At 39.3% G+C, this 14754-nt stretch overlaps 1 protein-coding gene across 3 annotated transcripts in view; it reads left to right on the top strand.

The window, feature by feature from the left end:
• scn8ab (sodium channel, voltage gated, type VIII, alpha subunit b) overlaps window positions 1-14754 on the top strand; it is a gene marked incomplete at both ends in the record, with an annotated part of 96871 nt that overhangs the window by 51369 nt on the left and 30748 nt on the right. For all 3 annotated transcript variants that reach the window (XM_083972350.1, XM_083972349.1, XM_083972351.1), the window contains 5 exons: window positions 2567-2740; window positions 4162-4518; window positions 6214-6387; window positions 10329-10622; window positions 14551-14668. In XM_083972350.1, coding sequence (XP_083828476.1) covers window positions 2567-2740; window positions 4162-4518; window positions 6214-6387; window positions 10329-10622; window positions 14551-14668 — 1117 coding nt within the window. The remainder of the gene's footprint in view (window positions 1-2566; window positions 2741-4161; window positions 4519-6213; window positions 6388-10328; window positions 10623-14550; window positions 14669-14754) is intronic.

Here is a 14754-nt window from a genome sequence, read left to right on the forward strand (position 1 = left end):
TGGAAAGATTTTGAGTTTTTGCAGTGTAGAAGCCCATAGGTGATGATTTCATTTGTATAAAGTCTAATGTTTATTTTTGGGCCCAAAACTCCAGACCCAACCTTTAATGCATGAATTAGAAGCTGCACCTCACACACTTCCAATCTCTAACATAAAACAAGGTCTATGTAAGTGGAAAGAGATTAGTTTTGACTAGAAATGAGACATTTTGACAAGAAATAAGACAAATATTCTTGGAAAGATTTTGAGTTTTTGCATTGTGGTTTGAGTTTATCTTGATGTGACGTCGTGCTGCATCACAGCTGTCTGTCTGAGCGCTGTTGGCTGAGTGAGACAGGAAATGAGGTCACGGTGGGTTTGGCACCGAGTCAGCACTGAGACAGGAACTGAAGTCAGAGGAATCGGTCCTCGTGGTGGTGGTGGCGTAGTGAATGGTGCAGTATGAATCATTGGGTTGTTCTCTCTGCAGCACTGATTGAGCACATGATTACTAGCTGTTGGGTGGACGATATGAGGAAAGAGAGGTTGGGGGGTGGGGGGTGGGGGGGTGGAAAGGTTTGACGTGGTGCTGCTATGTACTACAACTACGGCCTGGTGCGAGTTGGAGCTGGAGCTCTGTGACCTTGCTTCTGTCAGAGGAGCGCTCACTCTGAGCAAAAAGTCCAATACATTTTTAATCAGCACTACATCAAACCTAATGCAGGCAAACCGCTCTTTCTTTTTTCTTTTTTCTTTTTTTATTATTCCCAAATTTCCCCCAAGACTTCAGGAATAAGGAGAGGAAATGTAATTTTCTCTTTGTTTGGTCATTTAAAGATTTCAAATCTTTAGAAATAAAACATGATCTGTTACTGGTACTTAAAAAAAAAAAAAAAAATTCAATAAAGAATACACTGCAAAAACTCAAAATCTTACCAAGAATATGTGTCTTATTTCTAGTCAAAACAAATCTCATTGTACTTAAAATAAGACTCATCACAGAAAGAGTAGCTTGTTTTTAGACACTTTTTACTTCTTTCAAGCTGATTTTCACTTGAAATAAGTAGAAAAATCTGATAGTGGAGCAAGTTTTTCTTTCTTATTATGAGCACAAAAAACTTGCTTTCACTGGCAGATTTTTCTACTTATTTCAAGTGAAAATTATCTAAAAACAAGTTAATTTTTAGGTGATGAGTCTTATTTTAAGTGTAAAGAGTTTAGTTTTGACTAGAAATGAGACATTTTGACAAGAAACAAGACAAATATTCTGGGAAAGATTTTGAGTTTTTGCAGTGTACAAACAAGATCAGAGTCAGCTAATACAGGAAACAATGTCAGAGAGCTGATATCATTAATACATATTTTGATACATGTGTAAGTATATTGATAACATAAATGCACATAATTAGTATATATAACTAGATAAATAAACAACTAGATATAGGATACACATTTTAAGATTATGCAACAATTTACAGCACTTTACTTACGAGAGTACAGACTTTTCTTACTGTTTATTGAGGAAAGTGATTCGACAGTTGAATTGCTTTATACAGAAAAAAAAAGGAAATGAGGTTTATGGATATAGAAAAAAAAAAATCCCATCAAAATAACAAAAGTTAACCACACACTGATCCTATTGCTTCCTGGAAGTCGGATGCAGTCACACTGCATTAGCCGGGTCAGACTGATGACCCTGCACATCCTCACACTTTCACCAGTCTGAAGTCGGACGCACACTTTCCTGCACTTACAGAGTTTAGGAGCTTCATCCTACATCATTTTGTTTCAAATTGTAATTGTTCTTCTTCTTTACCAAATGCTATATGGTTTTGTTTGTAATCATTGTCAATGTTTTAAATGTGCTTGTTAACTGGACAACATTGAAAAAAATGAGGGTAACCTCAATTTCCTTCAAGAATAAATAAAGGTTAATAATAATAATAACACTTTATACATTTTCATAAAACACATGCAAGACACTAAAACGTCATTCAGTTTCATTATTGCACTGCAAAAAAAATATTTGTCTTATTTCTTGTCAAAATGTCATTTCTAGTCAAAACAAATCTCATTCTACTTAAAATAAGACTCGTCACATAAAAAAGTAGCTTGTTTTTAGACACTTTTTACTTCTTTCAAGCTGATTTTCAATTGAAATAAGTAGAAAAATCTGAAAGTGGAGCAAGTTTTTCTTTCTTATTCTGAGCACAAAAAACTTGCTTTCACTAGCAGATTTTTCTATTTGTTTCAAGTGAAAATTTGTTTGAAACAAGTTAAAATGATCTAAAAACAAGTTAATTTTTAGGTGATGAGTCTTATTTTAAGAGGAAAGAGATTAGTTTTGACTAGAGATGAGACATTTTGACAAGAAATAAGACAAATATTCTTGGAAAGATTTTTTGTTTTTGCAGTGTGTGATGTGCATCCACATAAATATTGGTACAGAAACATGCTGTGTTATTTCAATTCAATAATTCAATAATCTGGATATTTTTTACTTGCCATGAGTCGTTGCTAAACTGCTTTTAGTTGTTTTACTATGACAAATTGAAGTTTATCTATCTATCATATTCTTTGCCTGCAGGTTTTCACGGGTATTTTTGCCGGGGAGATGTTTGCCAAGCTGATCGCCATGGATCCCTACTACTACTTCCAGGAAGGCTGGAACTGCTTCGACGGCTTCATCGTCACGCTGAGTTTAGTGGAGCTGGGCCTGGCCGACGTGGAGGGGCTGTCGGTGCTCAGGTCCTTCAGATTGGTGAGTGGGAAAGAAAAGAATCAGAGGCAGCGACGGTCGTCATGTGTCGGCCATCTAAACCTCTACATTGTTTATTGTTGTGAAAAAGTTCAGGCCAAGAATCCTGACACATTGTTGGATGTCTGAGTATGATATGTTTTTTTTTTTTTAAGGAGGAGATCTATGTCAGAGGCAGATAAAAAAAGAGATATATTAAAGGGATAGTTCACCCAAAATTCAAATTTCACTCATTATCTGCTCCCCCTCATGTGGACTAAGGGCTGGGAGAAGTTTCAGAGTCCTCCGTGGCTTATCTGAGTTACAGCGGGGCTCCGTGCAGCACTGCATGTCCATATGACGGTTGTGAACGGAGCTCACTTTTCTTCGTCCAAAAAGACACACCAAAAAACATCCAAATACCTCCATTGTGCTCGTCTGTAATGTCCGTCTTGTTGTCGACATGAGGGTGAGTAGATAATGAGTGAAATTTGAATTTTGGGTGAACTATCCCTTTAATGCGTAACAATAATATATTAAAACAGGATAAGTAAATATAACGCAGACTAGAAAATAATGTGTAAAAGGTTAGGTAAATGAAACATTTACATAATGATGATATTAACAATAGTAAAAAATTATGACGTTTTAAATTAAAGGGACAACGAGGAGTTTTGGAAAAGCGAAGTGTTTCCACACTACATTTATGAGCCTCCGCACACCGTGAAATTCTTTGACTGGCGCAAGACAGACTCATGTTTTCATTCATCAAGAATTAAAGTCAGAGGTTGGAAGACGATCACATACCGTCGTAGTTCCCACCATAAACGGAGATTCGGCGGCGTTATTCTCATGACTCGCCATGAAACCTAAAGTAAGGAAACGCTGGTCGGCTCGACCAGGATTTCCACCACCACTAATAATAACAAAATAACCATAGAGACAAAACCATATATTTATCTAAAATGGGCCCAATAACAAGTGGTAACGTAGATTCATCCACATTAATATGAGACTTTTTTATTGTCGCGGAATTTTTCGTTCTGCCGATGGAGAAACTCCTCGTTGTCCCTTTAAATCAGGGATGTCAAACTCAATTTAGTTCAGGGGCCACAAACAGCACAATGTAATCTGAAGTGGGCCGGACCAGTAAAATAATAGCATAATAACCTTTAAATATATTTAAAAAATTGAAATTTTCCTCTGTTTTAGTACATTAATAAGATGTTTACAGTTACTGAACTATCCTTTTACAAAACTTATTATGAACCACTTGAAATTTCTTGATAAAAATATGTGCAATTTCAAATTTTCATACTTGACAAATTCATCCTGAGGGCCAGATTGGACCCTCTGCAGGGCCGGTTCTGGCCCACGGGCCGCATGTTTGACACCCCTGCTTTAAATGAAATGAAAACACACTGTTTCCTGTTCCTCTCTGGTAGTTGAGAGTGTTCAAACTGGCCAAGTCGTGGCCGACCCTCAACATGCTGATCAAGATCATCGGTAACTCGGTGGGCGCCCTGGGGAACCTGACCCTGGTGCTGGCCATCATCGTCTTCATCTTCGCCGTGGTCGGCATGCAGCTGTTCGGCAAGAGCTACAAGGACTGCGTGTGTAAGATCGCTCTGGACTGCGAGCTGCCGCGCTGGCACATGAACGACTTCTTCCACTCCTTCCTCATCGTCTTCAGAGTCCTGTGCGGCGAGTGGATCGAGACCATGTGGGACTGCATGGAGGTGGCGGGACAGAGCATGTGCCTCATCGTCTTCATGATGGTCATGGTCATCGGAAACCTGGTGGTAAGAGGAGACTGCAACCGCAACTTCAATTAATCAATTAATTGAACAATAATCGATTATTAAATGAATCATCAACTATTTTGATAATTGAATAATCGGTTTGGTTCGTTTTTTTTAAAAGAAAAAAAAGTCCAAATTCTCTGATTTCAGCTTTTTAAAGGGATAGTAGCATTTTTTTTAAAGTGTGGTTGTATGATCTACAAATAGCCCTTAAGTACTTTAATTGCAGTAGAAGACTCTCTGCACTCCTCCCGTTAGCAACGCCAGCCCATAATAGCCCTGCCCAGAGATTTACAACATTCAGTGTTGTGAACAGACCCAAAGAAACGGCCTATTTTCACAGCCTAAAAGAGGTTTTACCTGAAAAAAAATACACAGTTCCATTGTTCGCTATAATATAATTTTTTCCAGCGCCTCAAAGTGCAGGAAAAACGCACCCAATTTGGAAATTATATTATAGCGAACAATGGAACTGTGTATTTTTTTTCAGGTAAAACCTCTTTTAGGCCGTGAAAATAGGCCGTTTCCTTGGGTCCATTCACAACACTGTATGTTGTAAATCTCTGGGCAGGGCTATTATGGGCTGGCGTTGCTAACGGGAGGAGTGCAGAGAGTCTGCTACTGCAATTAAAGTACTTAGGGGCTATTTGTAGATCATACAACCCCACTTTTTAAAAAAATGCTACCATCCCTTTAAAATGTGAATATTTCTGGTTTCTTTGTTCCTTTATGACAATATACCGAGTCTCTCTTTGGTTTGTGGACAAAACAAGACATTAGAGGACTTTAGAGGAGGTTTGGTGAAACACTGATTGACGTTTTTTCAACATTTTATTGACCAAACAACTAATCAATTAATTGTTTGCATGATCGACAGATTAATCGAATAATGAATTTGAGTAGTTTTTTAAGAAAAAAAAGTCAAAATTCTCTGATTTCAGCTTCTTAAATGTGAATATTTCTGGTTTCTTCGTTCCTTTATGACAATAAACTGAGTCTCTCTTTGGTTTTTTGGACAAAACAAGACATTAGATGACTTTACACGGCAAAAAATCAAATATCTTACCAATAATATTTGTCTTATTTTTAGTAAAAAATGTCTAATTTCTAGTCAAAGCAAATCTCATTATACTTAAAATAAGACTCATCACATTAAAAAGTAGCTTGTTTTTAGACACTTTTTACTTCTTTTAAGCAGATTTTCACTTGAAATAAGTAGAAAAATCTGATAGTGGAGCAAGTTTTTCTTTCTTATTACAAGCACAAAAAACTTGCTTTCACTGGCAGATTTTTCTACTTATTTCAAGTGAAAATTGGTTTGAAACAAGTGAAAATTATCTAAAAACAAGTTAATTTTTAGGTGATGAGTCTTATTTTAAGTGGAAAAAGTTTAGTTTTGACTAGAAATGAGACATTTTGACAAGAAATAAGACAAATATTCTTGGAAAGATTTTGAGTTTTTGCAGTGTAGAGGAGGTTTGGTGAAACACTGATTGACGTTTTTTCAACATTTTATTGACCAAACAACTAATCAATTAATTGTTGGCATGATCGACAGATTAATCGATAATGAAAATCATGGTTAGTTGTTGCAGCCCTAGAGGAGACGACGCGGTGCAGCTGCATGTGAGTGAAGCAGCGCGAGTGCAGCGATGCTCCGGCTTCAGTCTCGTTGTTGTTGTTTCTCTCCCCGAGGTGTTGAACCTGTTCCTGGCCTTGCTGCTGAGCTCTTTCAGCGCTGACAACCTCGCCGCCACAGACGACGACGGAGAGCCCAACAACCTCCAGCTCGCGGTCGCCCGCATTAAGGTGGGAATAGCCTGGTTCAAGGTCAACATGCGGTTGTTCGTGGCCACGGTGCTCAAGAAGGTAATATATAATTTAACACCTATTTGTTTGTTAATTTAACCTTTTGAACTGTAACTGCAGCCTGTGTGTTGGTCACATGGTTCTCTAACACAGTGTTTTTGAAAGATGTTAATATGATGATAGATAATCTGCTGAGAATAAAAATTGACACTTTGCATTTTGCATATTCAGCAGCATACATATACGTCTGTATACAGTGGGGACAATATATATTTGATTCCAGGCAGATTTTCTCCCTTATTTCACTTGATCAAGTGTAAATTAATGTTTAACCTTTATATGACAAAATGATTTCTGCATTTTTTTGTTGAAAAAAAAAATCTGCAACACCAAAAAGAGCTCCAATGCAAAAATAGATTTATTTAAGTAACATGAGGCTTTTCCTCAGATGTTAGATACGAAAAATGAATGGGTAGAGATGCCATTTTTAAAGCCAAGTCCCATGCCATGATCATGTGATCTCACACACACACACACTCAGTCACCAGTTGTGCAGTCATACTAATCAGACCAATCAATAGTAGAAAAAATTTAAAAAAATCTGTAGAACATGATTGTAGTTTCATATATACATCTTATGTTCTCAAATAGGGATTCAGGCTGTAGCCTACAAACCGTCATAATAGATAGAAAAACCATAATAGGCGCCTCTTTTTTAACATGATACAAAATATATACGTAAGTAGGAACCAGTATTTATAAATGATCCTAAAGAACACATCAGATCTTCAGGCAGAGGAAGATACAGTAGTATTGATATGACATGATGACCACTCTCATTGAAAACGGACACAATGTTACTATAGTCATGAAATAAATCTCAATATATACACATCAAGAGATAAAATAGAGCAACAAACAACACCAAAAAAACTACCATAAAAACTTCAGACAATTTTATATTTATGTGTGTGTAAGAAAGAAAGAGAAACAACAATAAAACTCATAAAGAAAGAAAGAAAGAGGGATGTGCAGGTGCATTTACATATTGGGAGATAATCGAGTATGTTACATGTTTTAAAACGCGCACTTGGTTTGGATACGAAGCAAGAGAAACATACTGTATATCAGTTTGCTGAGTCTCTAAGATATGACTGAGACCCATCCTGACCATGACTTTGTAGATGTATCCATTTGCAGGCAAAGTGAGACGGTAATCTTCTATGGAGGTTATTTTCTATCATAAATCAAGAGCATATTATGTTGATTTGAGAGCATTACTTTTTGATTTGACGTTCAGAAAACTCTGCTCTCATATTCAAATTTACTCTGCTCGCGCTCAAACTATGTGCTCGATGTTTAAACCTGTGCTCTCGGATTCAAAGTTGCCCTGCTCGTGCTCAAACTTTGCTTTCGCATTCAAGTTTGCCCTGCTCGTGCTCAAACTGTGTGCTCGCACTTGGTCACAGCTGCCTGCGCAGAGTGTTTCCTCTTGCGCGGAGGAAAGTCCTGCTCTCGGATCTCTGCTCTGCTCACGGATTTTCTGTCAACTGTCAACCAATAGAAGACCGGCTACTGTTGACCAATCAGATCATCCCTACTTCTATGCTTCTTTGTGGGTGCGTTCACTGTAATTCAAGGAGCGTCACATACGGGCGGGCACTCTTTCTACCGGGTTTATCTATTTCCGCCCCACAGGCTGTTAAATGTTGCGGCTCCCTTTATGTTTTGACAACTTTTGGAATAAAATATCAGTTAATTAATACACGAGCGCCCGTGCTTTTCATTACAATAGGTAGCTATATAAACATAAACTATAGTAGCGGATGGGTGCCTTATGTATGTTTTTTTTTTTTATCCACGTTCATCGGTATATATGTTTTATAGTCTAAATGCCAAGAGTCACTTGTAAGTGCTGTGATGGTACAGTGGTTAAGGCAGATGACAGTAGCTCTTTTTGTTGATCATGGGACCGCTGGTTCGAATCCCGGCCCTGCCGGCACCCTCATGTTATGCTATTTGATTTTTATGATTTTTTTTTTTTCATTGAAACGCTTAACAAGAGATGGTGGGTTACCATGCGTGATTAAAAACATGATGAAATGAAAATTAAAAAAATATGCCATGATGATAATAATTTTGGTGCGTGACACCCGGGGGTCAAAGCCAGGGGGCGCACTACTTTGGATCAGTGCTTTCCCAAGAAGAAAGAGACTGAGTGAGCGGGGAGACAGTCACCATGGCCGACCGAAGTACTCAAGTAAGTTTATTGTTTCATGTTGCCAGACCAAACTCACTCACTTTTCACACTTTGAGCCAAATATATAATAAAAATCAACTACAAACCAAATTTTAAAAAATCCTGACAAATAATAAAAATCTGACTCTTTCAGGCGGTTTGTTAAGCGTTTCAATGAAAAAAAAAAAATCATAAAAATCAAATAGCATAACATGAGGGTGCCGGCAGGGCCGGGATTCGAACCAGCGGTCCCATGATCAACAAAAAGAGCTACTGTCATCTGCCTTAACCACTGTACCATCACAGCACTTACAAGTGACTCTTGGCATTTAGACTATAAAACATATATACCGATGAACGTGGATAAAAAAAAAAAACATACATAAGGCACCCATCCGCTACTATAGTTTATGTTTATATAGCTACCTATTGTAATGAAAAGCACGGGCGCTCGTGTATTAATTAACTGATATTTTATTCCAAAAGTTGTCAAAACATAAAGGGAGCCGCAACATTTAACAGCCTGTGGGGCGGAAATAGATAAACCCGGTAGAAAGAGTGCCCGCCCGTATGTGACGCTCCTTGAATTACAGTGAACGCACCCACAAAGAAGCATAGAAGTAGGGATGATCTGATTGGTCAACAGTAGCCGGTCTTCTATTGGTTGACAGTTGACAGAAAATCCGTGAGCAGAGCAGAGATCCGAGAGCAGGACTTTCCTCCGCGCAAGAGGAAACACTCTGCGCAGGCAGCTGTGACCAAGTGCGAGCACACAGTTTGAGCACGAGCAGGGCAAACTTGAATGCGAAAGCAAAGTTTGAGCACGAGCAGGGCAACTTTGAATCCGAGAGCACAGGTTTAAACATCGAGCACATAGTTTGAGCGCGAGCAGAGTAAATTTGAATATGAGAGCAGAGTTTTCTGAACGTCAAATCAAAAAGTAATGCTCTCAAATCAACATAATATGCTCTTGATTTATGATAGAAAATAACCTCCATAATCTTCTCCATTATATAGGCCATTATGTATTTTATTAACAATATCTGTCCGCTCCTGTTATTGTGTGGGAGTCAGGACGCAGCCAGTGTTCAATGATGGTTTTATTTCCAGCAGTATTTGTTGCTTATTTGTCGTTTTTGAAGTGGAAAGGAGAGGTTTTCTTATGGAACACGATTTCTAATATTTTGTGAATCTCAGATCATTAAAGTCTTATGGATCCTTAAAAAGTCTTAAAAGGCATTGAATTCATTAATCTAAAAATAAGGCCTTAATTGGAATTAAAATGTCTTAAATCAACTTTTCAAACGTCTTAAAAATGTTAATACATGGTAAGTGGGATTTTATGGTTGTAATTAGTCTCAAATCTCAAAATAATTGGTAACATTAGAGAAGTTAGTGGCGGCCGTCAACGCTAAATTTCTCACCGCCACCAGCTCCGAGTCAGTGTTTTTTTTTCTGGTCTTTTTATGCATTTATTTTTAAAGGACAGCTGGAAAGAGACACAATCCAATGTTCATGTAGCAGTCACTTTACCTTATCACATAGGAAAGTGGGTAAAATTGTCCCTAACCCTATGTAATTGATGTGGTGTTTTTTTGGGGGGGGGTTTCTGCATTTGTGTTTATTGTGAAGTCGGTCTTAAATTTCATTTCAAGTGGCTTTAAAAAAGTCTTACATTTAACTTGGCTTAAGCTGTAGGAACCCTGTCTTAAAACTCGGTGTTTCCTAACCTCTTGTCCCCGTGTGGCCCCTCGACACGCAGCCGATAGAGGACGAGCAGAAACCTCTGGACGAGATGTACGAGAAGAAGCTGAACTGCATCGCCAACCACACGGTGGACATCAACCGAGAGCTGGACTACGCCAAGAACGGCAACGGCACCACCAGCGGCATCGGCAGCAGCGTGGGGAAGTACATGATCGACGAAGACTACATGTCCTTCATCCACAACCCCAACCTCACTGTGTGCGTCCCCATCGCCGTCGGAGAGTCGGACTTCGAAAACCTGAACACGGAGGACTTCAGCAGCGAGTCGGACGTGGAGAACAGCAAAGACGTGAGTAGGAAAAGATGGAGGAGAAAAGGGCGGCATCGCTCTTTAATTTACATAGACCTTGTTTTATTTTAGAGATTGGAAGTGCATGTGTGAGGTGCAGCTTCTAATTCATGCATTAAAGGATGGTCGAGTTTTGTGGCCAAAAATAAACATTATAGACTTTATACAAATGAAATCATCACCTATGGGCTTCTACACTGCAAAAACGAATATTTGTCCTTTTTCTTGTAAAAAAATGTCTAATTTCTAGTCAAAACGAATCTCTTTCCACTTAAAATAAGACTCATCACCTAAAAATGAACTTGTTTTTAGATCATTTTCACTTGTCTCAAACAAATATTCACTTGAAATAAGTAGAAAAATCTGCCAGTGAAAGCAAGTTTTTTTCTGCTTGAAAGAAGGAAGAAAAACTTGCTCCACTATCAGATTGTTCTACTTATTTCAAGTGAAAATATGCTTGAAAGAAGTAAAAACTGACTAAAAACAAGCTACTTTTTATGTGATGTTTCTTATTTTGACTAGAAATAAGACAAATATTCTTTGATTATTTGAGTTTTTGCAGTGTAGTCCTGTGTGGTGGTGGCTGTTTCTGCAGTTAACTTACCTAACAGCTAGCGGTAGCGGTTAGCATCCGCCGCTAACACTGGAGGCTCCCGGTGTTGGTGACGGTCGGTTATCGGCCCACGGCTCCAGCGCTACACTTGGACTGTATTTCCTTTCCTTTGTTGTCATGACAACGGCTGCTCTCTAGGGGCAGGAGGCTAACGTTACACTGCTGAGCACGATAGGAGGTGGCCGATCGAGTTTCAATGTTTTGTCTACAAACTGCAACGAACAAAACTCCAGATTCTACCTTTAAACTTGACCAGAACTAGGGTTTTTTTTCAGCTGTGTCTACCAGTGTGTGTGTACCATGTGTGTGTGTGCATGTGTGTGTGTTTGTGTGTGTTTGTGCTCCTTTAATCCATTTAGCAGAGCTTGTCTGAGCTGCCACATCCACGACACTCTGGTCTACCTGACATTTCAGGACATTCATTTAGACATGGCAGCTGTAACACCGAGCCTGACTGCTGACCCTGCACACACACACACACACACACACACACACACACACACACAAAGGAAACTCCTGATGAGACAACAGACAGAGCAGAGAAATATACAGTACTATACCGTCTACTGCAGGGTGTCAAACGTGCGAAGTGGGTGGGGGGCTGTGGCCAAAGTGTGAAAATGACAGAAAAGGAAAAATATTGTTGAAATTGCACATATTCTTTATCAAGAAACTTTAGGTTGTTCATAATATGTTTTGTAAAAGGACAGCTCGTTAACTGTTAAAGGGAGGAGGAGAGGAGTTTTGGAAAGCGAAGTGTTTTCGCACTATATTTCCCATGAGCCTCGGCGGCGCGCACCGTGAAATTCTTGGACCGGCGGAAGACGGAGGGAAGCGAAAACATTTGCCAAGCATGTTTTCATTAAGACGATCACATACCGTCGTAGTTCCGACCATAAACGATGCCAATTACAGCGATCCGGTGGCGTTATTCCCATGACCCGCCGGGCAGCGTCCAGGAAACAGAAACTAGGAAATGCTGGACGAGTCGACCACTAAATAATAATATCACAATAACTATAGAGACAAAACGATATATTTATCTAAAATGGACCTATTAACAAGTGGAAACGTAGATTCATCCACATTAATATAAGACTCTTTTATAACCAAAAGCAAACTCCTTGGGGTCCCTTTAAAGCAGAAGTAAGCGATCCGGTGGTTTTGGCTAACTTCCTGTCAGCAGATGGAGTTAGCAGTCCCCGCCCTCGTCATGGATCTATTGGTCCTCGTCCCTACGTCACCACATTCACGCACATCCCTTGGCTGCACACACAGAGAGGACCGCCCCTTTATGCCGTTCTCTCTCCTCATTGGATAAAGGTTGTAGGATACAAGGAAAGTTTTCTCCTGGGCTCAGAGCAGAGCAGAGTGACTGACAGACCCGTGTTTCAGACCAAACACTCTATATAAGTGATTGCTGTCGGAAGATACAACTATTTAAGACTTATATTAATACAAATATTCCGCTTACTTCTGCTTTAATATCGTAATAATGTACTAAAAGAAAGGGAAAAATCAAAGTAAATTTTATTTATAGGTTATCATGCTATTATTTTAGTGGTCCGGTCCACCGGAGATCAGATTGTGCTGTTTATGGCCCCTGAACTAGAATGACTGTTTACAGTAGCATCAGAGTGGGATAAAGGGATAAAACCTGAAACCAGAAACCAGGCCCGAAAGCTGCTGGAAGAGTCTGACGCGCGGGGTCACCTTGACCTGGTTTCTAGTGGGAGTGAAGGAGAGAACGCAGCAGCAGCAGCAGCTTCACCACTCTACCTGCACCAAGTTCATATTCCACTGGGCTCCCTCCACCTCCACCTGCACCTCCACCAACCAACCACACACCTCAGCTTCCTCCTGCACCACACTCAGCCACAGGGTGCACTGCAGGGAGCAGACACACACACACACACACACACACACACACACACACACACACACAGACAGAGCTGCTCACAGCCAATCAGAGGAGCAGGGATCCATCTGTGCTGTTTGGTCGAGAAGAGAGAGAAGAGAGAAGAGAAAAGGAGGAGGAGGAGGAGGAGTAGAGAGCGAATGCGGTCCTGTGCTGACGACTTAAGATTATAAAGTGCAGTATCATTCTCTGGTGAATTGAATTGGCTGAGTGTCTGCATGTGCACTAGTGTGTGTGTGTGTGTGTGTGTGTGTGTGTGTGTGTGTGTGTGTGTGTGTGTGTGTGGATGCTCTCTATTGCAATATGGCTTCTGTTTTGTTGCTGTTTTACCAGTGTGTCCTCCTGCATCACCTTGAACTATTGTTAAGATTGGACGTGATTAATTGTGCCGGCTGCTCTCAGTGTCTGTATATAACCCCCGAAACACTCAGAAGGTTCACAGTCTTAAAGTGAAATATCCATATTTAGACTTCAACACAAATTGTCTTGACAGATGTCTGTTAGTAGTAGTTAGTAGTATCAGTATTTGTCAGAATCAGAATCAGGTTTATTTGCACATTTAAGGAATGTGACACATAATACAAATATAGTTAAATATAGTGGTTAAAAGTGGTCAATGGGTGTAAATAAACAGTGAAGTAGTGCAGTTAAATAGATAATAAATACTGAATAAACATTACAATATGTACAGTGAGCAGGATTTGTGCATTTGCATTTGTGCTTCATTCTTTCATCTAGAATGAATAAAGAACAAACATTACATGCACGTTTAAGGATGATCATCATCAACCTTGGTCATGTTTTAATGACTCACTATTAATAGCTGTGCACAACAGAAGGGGAATTGGCTGCACTTACATGGCTACAACATACACACAGGCTCCACCGGTGGAGATAAATCATGTTACTGTAGCATCTCTGGATGTTCAGAGAAAAGAAGCCCACACTGCAAAAACTCCAAATCTCACCAAGAATATTTGTCTTATTTCTAGTCAAAATGTCATTTCTAGTCTAATCTCATTATAATTAAAATAAGACTCATCACATTAAAAAGTAGCTTGTTTTAAGACTTAAGACTAACAGTTTTTACTTCTTTCAAGCCTATTTTCACTTGAAATAAGTAGACAAATCTGGTTTTTCTTATTACAAGCAGAAAAAACCTGTTTCACTGGCAGATTTTTCTACATATTTCAAGTGAAAATTTGTTTGAAACAAATGGAAATGATCTAAAAACAAGTTAATTTTTAGGTGATGAGTCTTATTTTAAGTGAAAAGAGATTAGTTTTGACTAGAAATGAGACATTTTGACAAGAAATAAGACAAATATTCTTGGAAGGATTTTGAGATTTTGCCATGCAGATGTTGGGACTGATGTTTGCTGCTCTTGTGTGTCCCAGCTGGACGACACCAGCTCCTCCGAGGGCAGCACCATAGACATCAAGCCAGATGTGGAGGAGGTGGCGGTGGTGGAGGTGGTGGAGGAGTATCTGGACCCCGAGGCCTGCTGGACAGACGGTCGGTCATGTTTTTATAAAAATATACAACATATGTCATCATGTCTGTGTGTGTGTGTCTCAGTCTCAACAACAAATGTTTGTGTT

This window comes from Trachurus trachurus, assembly GCF_905171665.1.
Source record: "Trachurus trachurus genome assembly, chromosome: 5".
NCBI lineage: Eukaryota > Metazoa > Chordata > Actinopteri > Carangiformes > Carangidae > Trachurus > Trachurus trachurus.